The sequence below is a fragment of the Bombyx mandarina genome, chromosome 07 (assembly GCF_030267445.1).
Source record: "Bombyx mandarina strain Sakado chromosome 07, ASM3026744v2".
NCBI lineage: Eukaryota > Metazoa > Arthropoda > Insecta > Lepidoptera > Bombycidae > Bombyx > Bombyx mandarina.
Genome location: NC_143214.1, coordinates 6,646,987 through 6,668,850, shown reverse-complemented (window position 1 = coordinate 6,668,850; position 21,864 = coordinate 6,646,987). Strand labels below are relative to the sequence as shown.

At 37.3% G+C, this 21,864-nt stretch overlaps 2 protein-coding genes across 5 annotated transcripts; both read right to left on the bottom strand.

The window, feature by feature from the left end:
• Positions 1-215: 215 nt before the first annotated feature.
• LOC114243660 (sarcalumenin) lies at positions 216-16,918 on the bottom strand. Of its 4 annotated transcripts, none has more exons than XM_028175230.2 (11): positions 16,784-16,918; positions 16,367-16,544; positions 9,299-9,385; positions 5,687-6,010; positions 4,979-5,604; positions 4,237-4,558; positions 3,448-3,620; positions 2,891-3,082; positions 2,160-2,423; positions 1,223-1,386; positions 216-957 (listed from the first exon to the last, which is right to left on the bottom strand). In XM_028175230.2, the coding sequence occupies exons 2-11, from the start codon at positions 16,446-16,448 to the stop codon at positions 747-749; spliced, it is 2,445 nt and encodes an 814-aa protein (XP_028031031.2). In that variant the 5' UTR covers positions 16,449-16,544; positions 16,784-16,918; the 3' UTR covers positions 216-746. The 4 variants fall into 4 exon arrangements, with proteins under 4 accessions (XP_028031031.2, XP_028031032.2, XP_028031033.2 ...); XM_028175231.2 differs by having other exon boundaries at positions 16,367-16,539; positions 16,784-16,914; XM_028175232.2 differs by having other exon boundaries at positions 16,367-16,512; positions 16,784-16,912.
• A 3,435-nt stretch (positions 16,919-20,353) lies between these two features.
• On the bottom strand, positions 20,354-21,386 carry RpII18 (RNA polymerase II subunit RpII18). Its single transcript, XM_089728563.1, has 2 exons — positions 21,002-21,386; positions 20,354-20,718 (listed from the first exon to the last, which is right to left on the bottom strand). The coding sequence occupies exons 1-2, from the start codon at positions 21,210-21,212 to the stop codon at positions 20,531-20,533; spliced, it is 399 nt and encodes a 132-aa protein (XP_089584689.1). The 5' UTR covers positions 21,213-21,386; the 3' UTR covers positions 20,354-20,530.
• Positions 21,387-21,864: the final 478 nt, after the last annotated feature.

The window sequence follows — 21,864 nt, the reverse complement described above, 5'->3', positions numbered from 1 at the left end:
TATTGTCAAGTGGTGCAGTGCAGGTATACCTACTTATTTAAGTAAAATAATAGTGGAAAAGAAATTTACCATTCCTATTTGTGTTGCTTCTCAAATATGATATAATTCCAAATTTTATTTATGTTGTTATTTATGTACCTACAATTGTTTTTTATTTATTTATATAAGAAATATTTCATATTAATGAGAATATGTAATTAAAATAAAATACTTCCTACTAAATAATAAGTTTTATTTTACTTAAATAGTCACATTGTCTTATTTAAATTACTAACAAAAAATAAATTAATCAAGGCAAGAGACCACTTACGTATATTGATTAGTCCTAAATAGGAACATCTACTTTTATATAATAATACAATTTTAACTAACAAACGTTAATGTAATGACTAGTTTAGTTACTTTCTTGAGAACCGTATAAAATTCGTGTTATAAAATATCGAAAATTGTCTTGCAAATTATTTTTACTATAACCATAAATAACGTTCAAAGAAACACAATGAAAATAATTTACCATACAAACACGTCATTCACTCGAAACGGAAAAAAGCGAGATTCGTGTAAGCAAATAAAAATTAAGATAATAGAGACGTAAAACAAAATGCGAAGTTTTTTTTTTTTTTGTTTCGATGCCCGATTAGACAATGAAATGCAAAATGTGCCCAAAATATTACAAACCCAATTTTACTAAAATTAATAAGCAGGAGTTAGGTAAGTGGCGCGGGGTTCGTTCGTTCGCTGAAGCATCAACTCTTGGGCATGCCTTGGGGCGTAGCACTCTCAACCATCTTCTTGTATTTGCCCACAAGCTCCGGCAGGTCATAGGCGATAGCGACGTCGAGCCTTGTGATGGGACACCCGCGGAAGTAGGTGCATGTTGCCGACAATTGTTGGAATTCGTACAACGGATTCAGCCGGAAGAAATCTCTGTATGTTTCCGGATCCGGCAAGTCATACCTGTAACGTTTTTATTAAGTGAATCGCGCTTTTCAGAATTTGCGTAATTCCTGGCCTATTTCTGCCGTGAAGCAGTAATGCGTTTCGGTTTGAAGGGTGGGGCAGCCGTTGTAACTATACTGAAGCCTTAGAACTTATATCTCAAGGTGGGTGGCGCATTTACGTTAGTAGATGTCTATGGGCTCCAGTAACCACTTAACACCAGGTGGACTGTGAGCCCGTCCACCCATATAAGCAATAAAAAAAAGTTTAAATATATACATACCTTGAAATATTGGTAAGTGTGCTAAGCCCCTCGTAGATGTGGTAGTTTTGCGGATTTTCACTAATGGCGTCAGCTATGAGCTTCTTGTTGCCAAAAATTGTTTTATGGTTATAGTAGGTAGTAAGGTAACAATCAACCATCTTCGCATGGTTCCTCACTCGAACCTGTTGAAATAAAAATATAGCTTAGATAATAATACATATACCTAGTGCAACTGTAATTGTAAGTTGTTATTTTTTTCCTACCTAAGCTGATAGCCTTGAGAGGCTATTCCAGCGTAACCTTAACTAGTAGGTGAGCTCACGGGGCTCAAGCCTGACGACGTTGCTAACACGAACCCGAGCAAGAGCCGTGCTTTGCAGAATCTACGACCGGATCGGAAACGCGACCTACTGAGAAGATCCGGCGAGAAACTCAGTGTGCTGTGTCTGTGGGTTAATTTACTCGTCGAGCCCTTCGTTGCAAGCGACGGGTTCGACGAGAACGATGACCGGTGCTTACTGGTGCTTACCGGTGATGACTGGTGGTAGGACCTCTTGGGAGTCCGCACGGGTAGATACCACCACCCCGCCTATTTTCCGCCGTGAAGCAGTAATGCGTTTCGGTTCGAAGGGTGGAGTAGCCGTTGTAACTATACTGAGACCTTAGAACTTATATCTCAAGGTGGGTGGCGCATTTACGTTGTAGATGTCTATGGGCTCCAGTAACCACTTAACACCAGGTGGGCTGTGAGCTCGTTCTACCCAACTAAGCAATAAAAAAATAAAATAAAAGAGGTACCTAAAAGCACCGTTAGTGGATCGGGAGGATCCGAAAGGAACCGGAATGTAGTTACCGGCGGCCACGGTGAGAGGGTTCTCGTGTCGTGCCGCTTTTCGAAGTGGTGTAAGTTGCCTTGTAGTAATCTTCCTTTAATTCAATTAAAAATTTAACTTACGGCAAATCTCCTAGCACTAGCGATTTTGTTTTCGATGCGTTTGTCGATGGCGTGTCGCAGGTCACGCAGCAGCTCGCGCTCCTGGGCCTGCAGCAGTCGCACGGGCGCTCCGCCCTCGTACGGCATCGACCACAGCGACACCGTGTACATGACCGGGGGCTGCGGGGAACTCATCAGTGGAGATATGTTCCAGATCAACGCGCTTTGCACACGCATCAGCTCTTCGGGTTTGACGGAGTCCGCTTTGTTCAACACGATACGGGTCTACAAAGATACAACAATAACACGTTAATTAAATATGTTTTATTGTAATGATTTTATTGTAAAAAAAAAGCGTGGAGTGCATGGTATCAGTAGTTATAAATATTTTATGAACAGATATGAGTAGAAGGGTTATTTTGATAATATCCTGAAAAGCATCTACTTTAATTCAAATTTATTAAAATTAAATTTCTACTTTTAGTTGGATTTTCTATAAAAGCGTATTTTGTTAGTTTTTTTTAAACTATTATTTATTTTTCATTTCTTAGCTGAAATTAAATTTTTTCAATATTTTGTTTTAATATTGAATTGGAATCGGTCATTAATAAGTATGCCAAATTTCGAGTTAATCCGACGTTTTGAGGGGGGTCAAAATCATGTTCAAAGATTCCGTTACATACTAACTTATATACGTCTGAAGCTAATAAAAGCGTATTAAAAAAGCATAGCTTTTTCCATTTTCATTTTACCTGGGACTCTCTACCCTTGAGTTGATCGAGAATAGCTTCAGTCTCCGGACCTACGTCTAATTTAGAAGGATCATAAACAAGGAAGATAATGTCCGCTCGATCAATGAACCATTGGCAGGCATCGTTGAATGGAAAAACTCGTGAAACTTGTTTTCTAACTTCCAAAATACCAGGAATTTCCACAATGTTCACCTAAAATAAAGAAACAAATGACGTACATCTATCTCAAGTGTTTTGTCGTATGTAGATAATAATAATAATAATATGGTGGAGGGTGGTATCTACAGAAATAATCCCGGTAGTTGTGTCGGTGAATGGTTTGGTCCCTAAAAGCCTCTCAAAACATCTCGAGAGGCTTGGTCTCAACAAAAAGTCGGTGGTGGCCCAAATGCAAAAAGCAGTCTTGCTCGACAATGCCCGTATAGTTCGCCGGTTTCTCTCCCAATAGTCCCTAACGCTCCGGCCGATTGTTGCCCACCTCGCCGGAGTGTGTCCTGCCGTCTTCCCAGGCGTGGCAGTGCTTAATACACATAATAATATTAATCTCACTATTTTACCTTTTCTAATATTTTGCTGGGGTGTTTCAAGCCCCTGAGTCGCTCCTCCAATCCTTGACCAAACTTCTGCAAGCCAGAGAACGTCCAATCGGCGGCCAGTTGCGTACCGTCCAAAACTTGAGGATCTTTTCCATGCATTAGGATATTAAAATAGGCGGGCGATGGTTCAGCACCTAATTAAAAAAAATGACTGAAGATCGACTTCAAACAAATATTTTTAGAACAGAGAATTTTCTGTTTTATAGTCTATTCACCTGCGAATTGAATTAGTAGATGAACTCACAGACTGCCACGCGTTTTGCTCTTGCTAGAGCCCATAGAGATCGCACTGTCTCAACCGCCGCCAATCTTGAGAGTTTTAAGACATGAAATTGAAGTCGTATTTATTATAATTTCAGAATTCACAGAAACTATTCACCAACTTTACTAGTCACAGGCTGAGAGAATATACACTACATTTTATGGCGATCAAGAAGCATCGTTGAAGGAACTGGTGGTAGAACTTCTTGTGAGTCCATACGGGTAGGTACCACCACCCCGCCTATTCCTGCCGTGAAGCAGTAATGCTTTTCGGTTTGAAAGGTGGGGCAGCCATTGTAATTATACTGAGACCTTAGAACTTATATCTCAAGGTGGGTGGTGCATTTACGTTGTAGATGTCTATGAGCTTCACTTAAAACCACCACTTAACACCAGGTGGGCTGTGAGCACGTTCACCCATCAAAGCAAAAAAAAAAGGAAGTTTATTCCAAAACTGAAAAAACATACTTTAATGATTTAGCAACTGACCTGTTCTCAAGGACCACTCTGTAAACTCCAAGCCAGTTAAATAATTCACTATACTTGATTTTCCACCACTCCAAGGTCCCATGAAGAGTACTAAAGGCTTAGAGAATATTTCAGGATCACCAAAATGACGATTACTTAAGTCTCTGTATTTGTAAAGACCTTCTAATGGTTTGATAGAATTCTCATAGAGTCTTTTCAAGTCCCTGAGTACTATATCTGCCGATCTCTCAACGGTTATTTCAGCTTCACTAGCTTCCTCGTCTAGTCTCAGAATCTGGTTGATATGCTCACGAGATCTCAGATTTTCAGGAATTTCACCAGTCTGCAATGTATCGTTTTCACGCATTAAAATATACTCTGATATTTATTCTGACTTGAGTGGGTCAGAGGGAACTAATTTCATATGAATTCGGTTGTGATAATAGCAGCTACAATATATTTTTCAAGCTTTCGGAACCTTCCCTATGATTGATATTTTGAGTAATAGGAAATAAGTAAATTGTAAGCCCGCGCAAGTTGTGACCACCGGCCGGTTTTTTTTCAATTGCAAAGTAATTACGTGTTCTGGTCTAAGGAGCTAGAAAGACATTATACCAATGCAATATAGAATTCAAGTAAACGTCTCACTGTAAGAGAGAAGTCATTCTCATAGTGGTGTTAATGGGTTTTTTTTTTTTTTAACGCAAACGAGCTGATATGGCGTTTAGCTCGTTTGGCCGTTTAAACTTATAAAAATACAAACCAACAATAGATCTTCTTCAGGAGCTCCTTCCTCCTCGTCGGACGTCTTCTCATCTTTCTCATCAGAATCGGATTTTGCTTCTTCAGATTTTCCTTCATCGATGTTGTCTTCTTTACTGTCTTGTTCTTGTTTTTCATCGTTCTCCTTTGATACATCTTCCTTATCTTCCTCGTCTGATTTATTTTCAGCTTCAACTTTTTCTTCGATAGATTCATCCTTATCTTCACCAGAAGGCTCATTCTCTGCAGATTTTTTATCTTCAGAACCATCGTCTTGTGCTTCTTCCGAATCATTAGTCTCACCATTTCCGTCTTCTGAGTGATCATCTTTTTCGTCTGATTGTTCATCGGCCCCGTCTTCTCTTTCTTCAAGTGACTCGCCCTGGTCTTCTTTGTTTTCATTATCAGCCTTTTCATGAGATCCGTCATCATCTTCACTCGACTTGTCATCCTTAGCCTCAACAGAAGATTCCTCATCCGCAGATTCATTTACATCGTCAGATTGATCGTTTTCACCATCTTCTTTACTCGAATCATCATTTTCGTCATTGGCTGTTGTTTCCTTACTATCTTCTCTAGAATCTTCTGTTTCATCGCCATCCTCACTTTCTTTTTCTTCACCGCTGTCTGAAATTTGATTATTGTTTGTTAATGATAAAAAAAACTGCTTAAATTAATATTAATGTTATGGATATATTATTATATATACCTTGCTCAGCTGTCTCTTCAGCAGATGCTTCTCCATCTTCTTTGCTGTCTCCGTCTTCAATTTGTTCGTTATTTTCTGACTGCTCGACACTATCTTCGTCTTGAGGTCCAGACGCAACGTCCTCACTAGATTCGTCCGGCTTGTCATCTAAATCTTCCACAGATAATTGAGATACATAGGGTTCGTCTGCAATCTCAACAGAAGGTGTATCGTCTTCGTTGCTTTCCCCGGCCTCTAGCGTTTCCCCATCATTTTCTGAAGAGCTTATTTCATTCGTGTCGTCGTTTATACTTACTTCACTACTGTCGTTTTTTTCTGTGGAATCTGTAATGCATTGAAAATATATTATAAATCACGGTACTAAGCCTAAGATTATTACAAAAAACCACAAAAAACTGACAAGGTATTATTAAGATGAGTCGAGAGTATGTCAACGTACTCTCGATAGAAGTGTCAATCACTTAAAAATAATACCTAAGGAATAATTGTTACTCCATATGAGTAGCTACCATAAAGAAAAAAAATACATTTTCATGGTACTATAATATACTATAGGTTCCTGCGTTGTGAACAGAAACCTAAGGTTGTATTTTATACCCTATAAATTATGTAGCTCCCGGGCTTGCGATGTTCAAGTATATTATACAGTTATAATCCTGTGAATTTTATTTCACGATGCTATTCCTTTATCGTTGAAGTCGTTTGAAAACACGCATTAGAAGACCACGATATCTCTAAAGCATTCGAAACAACATAGTAAGTTTTACATAAAGAATAACAACGTTCTGCCGTAAGTTTTTTTTAATATAGAGAAAGCTGCATATTAAAAACCTAATCACCATTAACCAGTGACAAACTCCTATGAAAGCTTTTTTGCATTCAAAAATAACATACTTTTAGTATAATCGATATCAGCCAAAATAATAACAATAAAAAAATACGTCCAAAAAATAAGCCTCATAAAATCGTTTATTTGATGCTTGACTTCGAATCCGCTAAAGGTTTTGTTCTGTTTCGAAAAAACAATAAACTTTTTTAATTAATATTGTTATGGTTCAGCCATATTATGGAAAGTTTAATCAAATCCTTAGCTAAGAACATCTGGGAGCCTGATTCATTTTTTTGATGGCGGTTTGAAAGGTCTATATTGTTTCGCAATTTATACGCATACATACATATAAATATCCGTAATATATGAACTATCGCTTATGCATTATCGTGTTTATCAATCACGTGGCCTGAAAAGCAATACAGCTCTACCTTAGTTTTTATTCCAATCATGGTGCTGTACTAGGTATGTAGGTAAATGGAAATACTTTTTGAAACTTTAGTAATATAAAAACTCTCCGGTTTCTAAATGCAGCATTCCTATTCCGAATTAAATTCATACTTCACTACATAGTATAAAACAAAGCCGCTTTCTCTGTCCCTATATCCCTATGTATGCTTAAATCTTTAAAACTACGCAACGGATTTTGATGCGATTTTTTTTTAATAGATAGAGTGATTGAAGAGGAAGGTTTATATGTATAATAACATCCATTAAATAGTGGAGAAATCAATAATAAATTACAGTTTCCGAAGCGAAGCGAGGGCGGGTCGCTAGTGTTTAATAATTTTAAATGTACTGTCGGAGTTACAAAAATATGATTTGATCGCTTTTTAATTGAATGCTTATGTTATGCTTATGTTGGTTATGTTACTTAACTACCGATATTACATTATCTAGATTACAAAAAGTGTTATTGTGCTTTCGTTTGTTTGTTGTCAGTTTGTTTAAATAAACTCGCACGTCTTTTAAACGATATTGAGCAGTTTAGTTGTTAAGAATTAGTTTATACTTTATACTGATATACGTGTAGTGTAAATTTCATGCCACAAATGCTAACAGGCTACATAATGAGAGAAAATTTTCTACACAATTTACGTCAGCTTCAGTTTTAGATACCTAATTGGAAGCATCAGTTTAAGCAGAGGTCGCGTACCTCTTTTCGACACTCACAACCCACTGACTTTCTCGATGGATCTTCTCAGCGGGTTGCGATTCCGATTCGTGTGCTTAGAGCGAGTTTTTTTAACTTCTCTATCGCGTAAAAGTTAACTCTAATTTGTATGGAGTTGGAACAGCGCCCCTAGCGGCAAGCGAAGGGAAGCTGTTCCTAACTAAGCACAACGGTGGTAGATTCAGCGAAGCACTGCCCTAGTTAAGGCTAGTCTTAGTAAATTATATTAGACGGAGCCCTACCTGTACGCACGTAATTGGAATAGAAGACCCTCGAAACTACTGGCAGATAGGATGGCTTAAGAAGAAACCCATTTCTTGGTTTTAAAATATAAACAGATTTATATAAGATCGACGGGGCATACGTCATAAGTAATGAGATGTGTGGTCGCGATTGCTCACGCCTGGCAGTATTAGGACATTGTATTACATAGTTAACAATATACGGAAGCGACGGTTTTAAAAACACTAAATCGCGTGCCGGCATGGATACCTTCTTAGAGATAAATAATTGTTTTCTTTTAATTAAAATACAAAACTTTCTCACTGTCCTTTTGAAGTACGGTTATTACATGGTTTTAATGACTTTGTTGACGATAAAATATCGTTACAAGGTCACGAGTGTAATGTCGACAGCTGCGAGTGTCAGTCAATATTCATCCAAACACGAAACGAATGAGGAATTTCGTTAATGATTCATTCACGTCGAACTAGTTTATTAGAGTTCCAAGTGATGGCTATTCTTTAACGTCGCAATATATCGATGACGCAGCCCGGTATCTGGGCTATTAAAATAGACGCAACATCCACACCAACAAACTTGTGTCAATCTCGAAGCTATTCCTGGTTTTCAGCGAGGTCGTAAAAACTTTACTACGTAGGCAACTATGATTCCTTGAAAAAAATTTAAATTAAAACAAATTTACCGAGTAACTCTGCAACGCTAATCACTCTTATTATTCGCGTGCTCAAAGGTCTCTGAAGTAATAATCGAGATTCTCGTTTTTTATCTACTATGAATTTCATCTGCATAAGTTTTTGATAACTTATAACAAAAACGTATGCTCCGAAAGTTAATTCCTCCCAATCAATTTTTGGAACGAGCCGTCGAGAGACTCGAGATTGAACCGTAACAATAGTTTTAGTTATGTTTACATAAAATTCGCAAAAACCGATGAAAACACTTGATATTATCGAAGCCCACAGATAATACAACGTAAATGGCGTCATTTACTTTGAAACGAGGTGAAATCTCAACTGCGTGCAACCTGTTATCCTACTCATCAAATCAGAACAAATAATTCCTATCAGCAGACCTAGATAAGACTTAGAGACTGTATTAAGAGATCGTTAAGAAATTATGAACATCTATCGAATGGCAAAGGAATCATGATCAACAGATTCACAAAACTACGGATACATGCAGTGCAGATGGATGGAAAAAAACAACCGCGACATATGTACATAAATTTTACTACCGCATAGTATTCATGCTTTGGCGTTGGAAGACGGACGAATTTTATACATTGACCTCAATATGCATATTACCTCAAATCAATATCACGTCTAGGTGTCTTGTCAAAAAAACATTGTTTACTGTAACACAATACCTTTTTCCGAATCTCCAGATTCAAGCTCTTTAAGGGCTTTTTCGATGTAAGGACGGCACTGTGATTCTGAAGGTATTTCGCCGTCAGCTGGAATAAGTAAACAGAAATATTATAAATCGCAAACAATGAAACGACAGCGCTTTTTTTCAAAATAGATTAATCGTAAAAAAAACCTAAAGGTGGAACTAGAGACTGTTTCTGAATTTCTTGATAATAAAAACTTAAAATAATTCCGATCTAAAATTAGGTTTTAAAAAAAAAAAAAAAGACTGGACCCCCAATGAATGGCTTGTATTTTTTTTTGTATCAGGCGCATGTAAAGAGCTGTTGCAGTATCTTTAAAAGCAAACGAATCGGTCAAGGCTTAACAAATCATACCTCTTAATACTCGTAATATAAGTGTTGATAAAACTTTCAAAGAATATGATGCCACCTCGCCATTATAGACCGATTTATTGTTTAAAATACAGCCACGAGCAAAAGCACCCTATTGGACTGCCAGTTTTACGATAGTAACAATAGGGGTGCCAGTATATTGTAAAATAGTAAAAAAACAATATTGACTATTCACTCTACTGCAAATGTTAAACTCGCTGACGCTGATAAAAGCTCGTAAATTAGAGAGCTTGGAGCTTTTTTATTTTGTTGCTTATATGGGTGGACGAGCTCACAGCCCACCTGATATTAAGTGGTTACTGGAGCCCATAGACATCTACAACGTAAATGCGCCACCCACCTTGAGATAAGAGTTCTAAGGTCTCATTATAGTTACAACGGCTGCCCCACCCTTCAAACCGAAACGCATTACTGCTTCACGGCAGAAATAGGCAAGGCGGTGGTACCTACCCGTCCGGACTCACAAGAGGTCTTACCACCAGTAATTACGCAAATTATAATTTTGCGGGTTTGATTTTTATTACACGATGTTATTCCTTCACCGTGGAAGTCAATCGTGAACATTTGTTGAGTAAGTATTTCATTAGAAAAATTGGTGCCCGCCTGCGGGATTCGAACATCGGTGCATCGCTAGCTACGAATGCACCGGACGTCTTATCCTTTAGGCCACGACGACTTCAAGACGACGAGCTTTAGTGTGGGCGGTTGTTTTTCTTGGTATTACCTACGTGTAACGGTGAAATTCACGTGTTCCTGTGAAGAACAAACTTAATAGGGCAATATTTGCATTTAAAAAACCTATACTAGCGACGACGGTGCATATTTAATTGTTTTTATTTCATGGCTGTTTGCTACATGAGGCAGTGCAGATTTCAAAATGATATTCTTTTTCGTTTGTTCGTTCTACAAAATAGAAGTACACGTGAGGAGAATCCCTTGAGGCTTAATTTTAAAAACAATTCATTTTAACTAAATCACTTTAGTTGCCTTTACTTCAATCTTGACATTATCTGGATGCGTAAGAATAAAGACAAAGGTTCTGATTTGCGCAATATAACATAAGAAACTAACAGTCACTACCAGTGGTCCAATTACATGAAAAAAACTAATTATGTGGTGTCGTGGGACACCAGGTAGGAACGAAGTTCCTTCGGCTAATGTAGAATCAACACAATTTGCAAAAAAAAAACGTGCTCAATTTTATGTTGGTTTTCTTGATTTTTCTCTTAAATTTTGCTGATTAGTTTTTATTTAAGTACAGGAAAGTATTTAGAAAATTCAGTATTTTAGGAAATAATAAATTACGTAAAATAAAAATAAAAAATCGTAATTCAAATTATCAATTAAAATAACAAAATATGTCTCTTTATTTTTGTTTGACAACATAAAATTACATAGAAATAGAAATAATTACAAAATAGAGAGAGAAGGGATGAGAGAACGAAAAGAAAGAAGGAGAAAGAGAAAGGTATTATACACTACTCGCTTGTGTATACGACTGTCGCGCCTGCGCACGTCTCATTTAACGGTTTTATTCCATGCACTTTTTTCCACGGATTTTTTTCCACGCACTTTTTTCCACGGATTTTTTCTTACGGTTTTACTATCACATTTTTTTCAGTTCGGTCGCGCAGCAAAATCCCTATCCCCTCCAAGCCTTCCGTAAGGAACTTCGTTCCAATATATCACACAAAACGTTCTAGTATTAAATACTAAATTTTTGTGTTCACATAGTATTCTTTAAAGTTGTCAAAGAGCGTTTGTGCCACAAAGCATATCAAGTTTTATTGTGAAGTGATGATTAGGCACGTATTTCATAGTTAGCATGACGTTTAAATAAGATATACAGTCTAGACTATACTGTTTAATTTGATGAGACTTCTTTACGATAAACTTTTAATATTAAAAGAGTTCGATCCAAAATACCCTTGTTGTAATAATATGCACTGGCCAAGGAACAAGTGATTATTTTGGTTTACAATAATTAACTGCTAAATTGAATTATGGTTGAACCTTATTTTTATTTCTAGTATATATCGAATGCACATCTTTTCGTTTACTATATAACCCTACATTTTGATGAACTTGTATGATATTAAGACAAAATTAAATGTATTGTAATGTAGTTGTGGATTTCCCTATAATTAAAATCTTGACTTTTCGAATCATTTTTCATGGATTTATCTACCATTTCAACACTATTGTTCATTGTTATCTTTACTTGTACTTGTACTATATCATATGTTTGTGAGATTAAATAAAGTGATACTTTGTGTTCTGAAACACATTTTTTTTTATCAAATATTTTACTTGGTATCTTTGAGAGGAAACCATACTTCCGATTAAACTCTTTGATGTTTTGCAACAGAAACACGTAGCTATATGAAATAATATTATAGCACAAACTCATCTCTTCTCGTCCGTGCACTAAAATAAGTAAATAAGAGGAAGGTAAGGGATTCACCGAATTTTCTGAGTTTTTTTATTTTTTTTATTGCCTTTGTAGGCAGACGAGCGTACGGCCCACCTGATGGTAAGTGGTTACCGTCGCCCATGGACTTCAGCAATGCCAGGAGCAGAGCCAATCCGCTGCCTACTGCTTAATACTCTCCACAAGCCTCGTTTGAAGAAGGACATGTCATAGCGTTCGGGAAACACCGTGGAGGGGAGCTCATTCCATAGCCGGATGGTACGTGGCAAAAAAGACCTCTGGAAACGCACTGTGGATGACCGCAGTGGCTCCAGGCAGTATGGATGAACTCTACTCCGGTGGCGGGCGGTGCGATGGTAAAAACGAGACGTTGGTATCATCTCGAACAATTCCTCAGAGCACTCCCCATGGAACATGCGGTACAAAATACAGAGGGACCCGAAGTCCCTCCGCAGACCCAGAGGCTCCAAGCGATCCGTGAGAATGGGATTATCGACAATCCGAACGGCTCTCTTCTGTATGGAGTCAAATGGAAGAAGCTGGTATTTGGGAGCCCCGGCCCAGAGATGGGAGCAGTACTCCACGCGAGGCCGGACTTGTGCTTTATAGAGCAAAAGTCTTTGTCCAGGCGTGAAGTACCGCTTCGCTCTGTTGAGGACTCCCAGCATTTTGGACGCCAACTTGGCTTTGCCTTCCAAATGACTCCGAAATTGGACATCGCTCGAAATGTCGACCCCAAGTATCCCGATACTCTCGGAAGGTTGCAGGGATACTCCTTGGAATTGCGGCGCCATGACAAAGGGGTCCTTCTTCGCAGTGAACGCGCAAACTTGTGTCTTTGTCGGGTTGAATTGAACCAAGTTCAATTCACCCCATTCGGAGACTCGCCCCAGAGAGTTCTCCACTTCAGACACAAGTTTTGATCGTCTCTCTTGCACCACGATCCGAGAGAGACTCTGATGGCCGATATATCGCGCATCCCCCGTGCTGTCATCCGCATAGCAATGCATGCCATCAATAGACAGCATGTCATGTATATACTTACCAGTGTACTGGGTTCACCAATGGACTCTTAAAGGCGATAGGGCGTATGGTAAGCCCACACGAATAGCTACTACTATCGTCCTTATTTCTGCCGCGCAGTAGTAATGCTTTTAAGTCCAATAGAGATCATGTCCATAGAAGAAAATATGAAATACGAACCTGACGAAATGTTAGTACTAAGATGGTTTCTAAGGTTTGCCTGATCATTAGTTTCAGAAGATCTATTTTTGTTTATAAAACAAAGATTGTATACACATAGTGTTGAGCTCAAGTCTTCCGCTCGGCACGTTGTACAAACACGTCATACAGAACTCACACATTTCCCGTATATTAAATAAAGAAACAGTTGGTGTATTTATACTAAATTAATATTTTTACTAAATAATTACTTTATCGAAAAGAAATAGAACAGCTTTAGGTATGTGATTTAAAAATTAGCTACAAAATGCTTACATTAAAATTAAATACAATATTGACTCTTAATTGAAAATCAATATCGAGATTCCATTCTAATTAAAATTATTCATTAAATTGATCTATCTAAAGTAGTATTTTTTTTCAATTGACATTGTAATCCTCGATTATTACAAAAAATAAATAATCAATGCATGTCAACAAAACATTGACAAAGTAATTTTAATTTTATCTTCAACCTTTTGAGTCAACCGAAACTATTAATTTAGCACAAGATTGAACAGTGTGCTTAGTGCGAGCTTGTTAACGTTCTCGATAACGTAAAAGTTAACTAAAATTTGTATGGAGAACAGCGCCCCTAGCGGCAAACGTAGGCAAACGTTCCAACTCCATACAAATTTTAGTGAACTTTTACGCTATGGAGAACGTCAAAAAATTCGCAATACATACATACATTTACATTTATAATTTGATTATAACTTAACCTAGGCTTTAGATGGAAACCAACCATGATTTCTGCTTAAATCTGGGTAGAGGGAGTTATTGCTGTTGATGTGTAGACTGCTACGGACGATATCATCTGCGACCGGCGCCCATTGCTTACACAACGTGAATTCCGGCACCCGTGTCATACAAATACAGATACAGCCGAAGTCTTCAAACTCGCCAGCGGCGATACGGCACCAAGAGGGAAATAGAAACCCAAAGTCCCTGTCACAAGAACTTATCGAAGCAATTGAGACTTCAATAACATCAATGCCGACCTCCACTTTATGACTTGACTTGAAAGGGTCAGTTCTATGGTATAACGGCTGCTCCATCCCACAAACTGAAACGCATGCATCGCGGCAGAAATAGGCAGGCCGGTGCTATCTCCCCGTGCGAGCTCACAAGACGCCCTGCCACCAGTAATCTAATGTCTCGGAATGAGCAGCCGTATTCAACACGTGATATACAACGGCTTTTATAACTATTCCACATCGCGCGACCGTAAATTTCTACATGACAGTTAATCAAATAATGAAATAGACCATGTCCTATCCACCTAAAGTTTAGGTTACCTAAAGTTTAGGCGGATAGCATATGGCTCTAAACAGAAAACGACTACTTTATTGCTATTACGAGTAGGTAGGTACCTATAGATTTATATAATTTCGCTCAATAAAAAATTAAGCTTGAGTCTTGCCGGGAATATTCTGATCGAATTGGTCTTTACTGGAAAATGTGCAAGTATATTTTATATTAACAGAATAATAAGTATTATAAAAATTTAAATACCTACTTTATAACGGAAATTAGACCAATCTATACTAATATATAAATCTACAGTGGTTTTTACGGATGTTCCGTTATAGCTACTGAACCATGCATCCGATTGACTTGAAACTTGGTATTCATGTAGTAAATACATGTACATAATGGATAGGCTAATATTTATATGAGTGTTGGACTCCCTAGTAATAATGACAATAAATAATAATGTTAATTTTAAATGCCCAGCGAAGCGGGCGAGTACGGCTAGTATCTTATAATGGTACGTGAGTAGGTCACTTAAAAAAAAGTAGGTATTCAAAATCAAACAGGAATAATAGAATAGGTATTACTCATTTTAAAATCTCACGTATCTAAAGAACATAATATATTTCTTCGGCGCTACTTTTCGTTCATCAGTTTTACTATCAGCTATTATTTATATCTGACGGCCGAAAGTTTGACCTCGCCGCACAAAGTCAGTATTCGTGGGCAGGTGCATGCAAGTCTTTGCATGAAATTAATGATGTTTATGCTTCACATTGATTAAGTTTACATTTGTAATATAAATTGAAAGAAAAAAAATAGATATAGATAAAATTAAACTTTTTGATATTATTGTTATATTCTTGATGATGATATGATTTTGCGAACTGTTAATACTAATAATGTTAATACTAACTAATTATAACGGAGGTTCATTGAAAATTCTTACATTGCTTTTGTACGGTAAACCGTTTTTGTCTGAATTTAATCAATGTGAATAAAAATTCAACCAACATACAGTTTCCTCAATTTGTTAGGTTATAGGTACCTACATGAAGTATAAAGTTGCTTATTCTATCCATATATTTCAATTAATGAATATGAATTGTTTTCGACCGTTATAATTTCAAGAACAAGATGAAAACGCACAAAAAATACACCTAGATCAATCCAATCATAGACACCTGGACTAATATATCTATAGGATCATACAAAATGCTAAGCTATACCTACGAACTGGAGCAGCCAAATGATGGCTGACCCAGTCAGTAAGTAATACTACAAAATAATATTAGAACATTTTATGGAATTTTTATGGAATCAAGAAATTTTAACATAAAGTTTAAAAGAAAAGAATCGTACGAGAACGTTTAAAACTACTTTCTTGAAAATTTATGGCGGCATTAAACGATCCTATCGTTTTTCACAAGATGGCGACGCTCAGCGACAAATCCCAGTATTTCTATTTGCGTATCTGACTTTGTGATGTACAACGCTTGACGGCATTTTGCCATGGCACTGAAATATTGTTATTCGTTACCAATTTATAGCATTTGCTATTGTAATTTCCGACGCATTTAGGTCAATTAGATCATTTTGACATACAAAAAATTTTACTAAGGCTATCGCCAAAAATAGCGCACATACGTGAGCTTTTTACATAATTTCAGCGCATGTAACTCCGAAAATAGCCTCGATATAGTGACGCAGAGCGCGAATGAGATGTGCGTCTCCCACTCGTAGAACGGCGCGACACAAGGACTCACCTTGCGACAGGGCGGCCAGCGCCGATAACGATACCAGCACGCACAACGTAAGCCTCCATAGCGTTAATCTCTTGGTCCACATTTTGTAAAGTTCAGCCCGTCACGGCGGGCTCTTAGTCATTTGCACTGACACTCGCGCACCTGATCTGTCGATCCACAGACGTTGTACACATCTACACTAAACCAGAGAAAACACTAAATGCACTAATTCAGCCCGACTCTGATTCCGCAGAATGAAGGTCGGGTTGAAATAGCTGCCGTTAAAATGCGGTATAGTAAATTCTTGTAAAGGATTAGTAACTTTCGATCAATTGAACCAAATAGCCTCTATCATCAAACCAGAACCGCAGTTTATCGGCTTCACGCCGGTGCAATGCGGTTGGCCAACTACGATATTCGCAAAGAAATCGGACGTACTCTATTTCCGGAGACAGCACAGCATCGCTGGTCGGAGGGGTACTGGCGCGCGTGTGAGGTGCTCCCCTCGCCAGAACTCTCAGCAATATTCAGCGTGGTACGCGTGCCAAGCTCGGCCCACGAACGAAGGCGACAACGGCACACGCGACGCGCTCCATCACAGTCATTTCTCTACCGTCTAACTAATTGTTTCCCGACGCCTGAAACTAATCAAACAGTTTCACTGACGCACTAAGCTACAAATATACATTAATTACAATTCAAATAAGTTTTCGTTCGTTAACTAAACGCAGTAAAGAACTTGTTTCAAATGCGTATTTTATCGGCATACGGTTATCGATTCCTTATTACCTCATGAATTCATTTAACATTCCACAAACAATTTTATTGCTACTCGCAATGCACACAAACCAAAGTACAGAGATGAGGTACCGTTAATAAATACGGTCATAAATAATTTTATTAAGTACCTACTTACACAGTTCTTCTATGTCTTCAAAGTCAAGAGTTCATTGAAATTTTCTACAAAAGCATTATTGTAGGCAGTGTTCTTTATAATAGCAAAATTATATGTTAAAGAAATGTTTCTCAAAAACAATTTCATCAGTAAAGTCCGGCTTAACAGCTCGACGGATCTTCTCAGTGGGTCGCGTTTCCGATCCGGTGATAGATTCTGCGAAGCACTGTTCTTGCTAGGGTCAGTGTTAGCAACACTCCAGTTTGAGCCCCGTGAGCTCACCTACACGCGTTAAGGTGAAGCTGAAATAGCCTCTCAAGGCTATAAGAGAAAAAAAAAGGCTTAATAGTCTCGCATAATTTACTATTAAGAACTTTGTGAGCGATGATTTTAAAAGCACGAACGACATCTAAGTATAAATAATTGATATTACCTTCAATACCTTCAAATCAATTTAGACGCCGGTTGCCGATATTAAATAGCTGCTTTAAATTTTTAGATTCGTTGAACAGCGCCTTGGCGTTGCAGATCCTTCTAGCATTACAGACGTATAAGCAACGGTGACCACTCACCACCAGGTAGGCCAGGCCGTATACCTACTGTCTAAAATGATGTTCGTGTGCATGCATTTTTGAAGTTGTAACACGAGCTGTTGAATTAAAATGTTCTTGCCTCTTAATTATTAATCTAAAGCCTTAATAACACGTATGTACCTAAACTATTTTAAATTTGTATTTTCATTTGATTTTTTGTTAGTAGTTGCTGTAACAGATACTTTTCTAAAGACGTTTCATCAGTACCTATATCGGGCGGAAAAGGTTGACGAACTTAAAACAACAAGATAGTATTTTCATAGCTTTTTCGAATTCTCACATAGGTACATGTTTACAAACATAAAGGGCTTAATTACGACTTTTTTGTTTCAATTAGTTCCTAAATGAATCTGCAACTCTACGACAAGATATTATTATGTACTTCACTTTAGTTTTTGTAAATTGGATGCCATTTTTACTTAGGTAATGAATGTCAAAATAAACTTTATAAATATGCATAGGTACTTATGTAGCACATTTAGGTATGTGCAAGGGAAAATAAATATCTAAGTATATTTTTTTATTAATTTAATCAATTTCAAGAGATATAACAGTTATCTATATACAAAATTTTACTGGTGACTAGTGAGCCCGCATGGGCAGGTAGGTATATACCAACCTATTTCTGTCGCAAAGCAGTAATGCGTTCGTTTCGAAGGGTGGAGCCGCCATTTATAATGCTATAGAATACTTAGAACTCAAGGTGAGTGGATGCATTTAATTTTATGCTCTTGATGTCTATGGGCTACGGTAACCACTGAGCATGAGGTGGACCGTGAGCTCGTTTACCCACTTGGACAATAAAATAAACACTTGTGTTTCCAACTAAGTTTTTTTTTCATTAGTAACTAGTGGTAGTTAATATTTTTGATGAGTTAGCGTATATTTAATATTGGTTCTCTTCGGTTTTGCGAGTCGTAGACATAATTAAAACTGCTTTGGCGGCTTAATCTCGCGTTTTTTATTTGCAGTGCCAGATGCTCAGACCTCAAAATACTGTTAGTTCGTTCGGCGTCTATTCAAACAAAACACAAAAAAACAAGAACATGATAAACATTTAATATTTATTTAGACACTCTCAAAACAATACATGTAAGTAAAAAGCCCCTATTAAATATTTGACGAGGTGAGCAGCTGAGCAAATAATAAAGGTCTTAGTTAAGTAGTCACATCCGAGGCTCGACCGGGAGTAGTTGAACCACAGGAGTATTAAATCTATTCATCTCTGATATGACTTACCCCACCATACTTACAAGCAAGCAATGCAAGCTTACAAACATGTTTGGGCAACTTTTTTTTTCCTTACCCGAGCCGATGGTCTAGAGAGACCATGCGTCATCAGCGTCGCCGGTATAGTAGGTGAGCTCACGGGCCTCAAACCTGATGACAATGCTAACACTAACTCTAGCAAGAGCAGTGCTTCGCAGTCTACCACCGGATCGGAAACGCGACCCACTGAAAATATCCGGCGAGAAACTCAGTGGGCTGTGTCTGTGGGTTCATTTACTCGCCGGACCCTTCGTCCCAAGCGACGGGTTCGACAAGAACGATGACCGGTGCTTGGGGTACCTAAAAGCACTGTTAGTAGATCGGGAGGATCCGAGATGTGTTTTGGGGGACGTCGACTGTTTATAATTCGATCCGCAGGATCGGCTATGTAATTACCGGCGGCCACGATAAGAGGGTTTTCGTGTCGTGCCGCTTTATCGAAATGAAGGGGGCAACAAAAATTTTATTCTTTTAGACTTGTTAGTTTTTTGGGACCCTGCTGCTAAGTTTCTAGTGTGTATCAATGATCATATATTTTCTTGAGAGTTCACATATAATACTTTGCCTGAATGATTTGCCCTTGATAAACGCCTGGGTGTTCAGTGAGTTCTTGAACAACCAAGGGTCACTTCTGTTGGGACCACAGGCCTCTTAAGTTCTTTTCTGCCTACTTTATCCACATTTTCTTTATTGTCTAACCCACTATACTGTAGTATCTAGTTTCATTGGATCACCTTTTTGTAAGGATATTAAATAATTTGGTATGGTGAGTATTTAAAAAGAAGATGAAGTACCTCAAGTAGATTCTCTGAGAGCTCCCCATTTGACCAATAGGTACAAAATATATGAAATCATGATTTTCAATATCAAAATGAGATAAGATCATTTACTCTTTTACTTGCCTGCTGCATGTGTAGATACCACAACCCTGCCTATTACCGCCATGGAACAGTAATGCATTATGGTTTTTAATTCTTTAATCATTAGTATTTTTATTTAATGAAATGCCATAATTCCCCCTTTTTTTTGTCATGTTACAATACTTCATAAATTGCAAAATGTGCAGATCAGTATCAATCAACCCACTGCTGGGCATAGGTTTCCCCGAAGCCTGGCATGATCTCTCACAACGATCAGTCCTACACTGCTTGCACCCAGCAAATCCTCTCTCATTAGATCAATATAGCCAATTAAAATTATAGAAAGGTTACTCTCAAACTTGGATCAGCTTAGGTCTTCTATAAAAACACATTTTTATTTTTTATTTTTATTCATTTAAAAAATTCAATCTTTCAATCAACAGTAAATATTTGAGTTTCAATACCTAATTTACTTTTATGATGATGAGATTGAATTCAATTTTGAAATGTAAAATAATTTATAAAAGTTAGAAAGATTTCTTAATGTAAACATATTTTATAATTAATTTTATTGATCTATGATTATGAGTTCATCTATGCTCCAGTCTTCATATGAATGATCCGGTAAATATCTTCGAATTATGATGGGAATTTTACCGTGCTTCAACTCTTTCATGGCTATTTGTAATGGATCAGTTTCTCCTTCAAGTTCCACCATGACAGGAGCACACATTGCTATTTGCAAAGCTCTGGTTCCTGAAAAATTATAATAGTAATCCTTAATTAGCCCTTAAATTATTTTTTCTCTGGTTCACACCTCGCCAAGTACCTTCTAGTAATTAAGTCAGAGCCTCCACAATCTTTTCGTTATTCAAAATGGACCAAAAAAATTGTCTCAAAAACCTTAATTTTAGTCATAATCATATTGACGTGGTGCTGAATGAACCAGTCTAATATAACACACGGTTTGATTGCGGGTAAGTTATTAATGTAAGAACGAATAGCACAAAAATTTATCCTTATTCAAATATAACCTCACCTAAAACTCTCGCGCGCTCATATTTGGTCATGTACCGAGTAGTTATACGTTTAGATTTGTCAACTCCACCGCCAGCCTGTCCCAAAGCCAGACATTGCACATTATAGCCATCTTCTTCCTGTTCTTCTGTTTCTTCAATGTTATCATCTTCTTCTGCAATGTCGTCATAATCTGCACCACCATCATCGGCTTCGTACTCCTCATCTGCCATTTATAAAATAAAAAAATAGTATTCTATTGATGAAACTTATTTAAACAACGTTTTTATTCTTATTGTTATGAACAAAGAATAAACACTGAGTAGGTAAGTGATCGTAGGATTTTAGCAAACTATCTTCAAAACAACAATTAATGTTGATCGAAGCAAAAGTCAAAAGTAGTAAGTACACAGAACACTATTACTTGTAAGTAGTAGTAGATGTATTTTTCTAACTGGCAAGGCAAATATGTCATACCATATAATAACCTAATATTTTAAAAAAAATATATGAAATTTTTTTTATGAAATAAACTTGATTAATATGAAACATGGCATGAAATGAAATGAAACGAAATTAAATTAAATCATATGAAATGAGATGAGATGATATGGGATGAAATATAATCTCAGTAAAATGGTGGTCATTTACTGAGACTTTTTCTGTGGACCTTTTGGAGGATCCCGAGAAGCTACGTTCAGCGGCTTTGTTTCATTTACCTATCGAAGCAAAATATTAATAATAGAATAAATTCTACTCACATTTCACAACTTTTTTTGTGTAATGTATTCGTTAAGGAAAATAGCTCATACAACTAAAACTTTTTAAACTAAGGAGTTTACGGTACGACAAGTAAAATAAAACTGATTCTCTAATAAAATGCAA

Excerpts from the sequence above, each read along its gene's own strand:
- LOC114243660 (XM_028175230.2), bottom strand. The coding sequence starts at position 16,448 with ATGTGGACCAAGAGATTAACGCTATGGAGGCTTACGTTGTGCGTGCTG. Across the intron at positions 3,083-3,447 it reads CCAGCAAAATATTAGAAAAG|GTGAACATTGTGGAAATTCC; the intron begins GTAAAATAGTGA and ends TCTTTATTTTAG. Across the intron at positions 2,424-2,890 it reads TCAAGGGTAGAGAGTCCCAG|ACCCGTATCGTGTTGAACAA; the intron begins GTAAAATGAAAA and ends GTATCTTTGTAG.
- RpII18 (XM_089728563.1), bottom strand. The coding sequence starts at position 21,212 with ATGGCAGATGAGGAGTACGAAGCCGATGATGGTGGTGCAGATTATGAC. Across the intron at positions 20,719-21,001 it reads TGAGCGCGCGAGAGTTTTAG|GAACCAGAGCTTTGCAAATA; the intron begins GTGAGGTTATAT and ends ATAATTTTTCAG.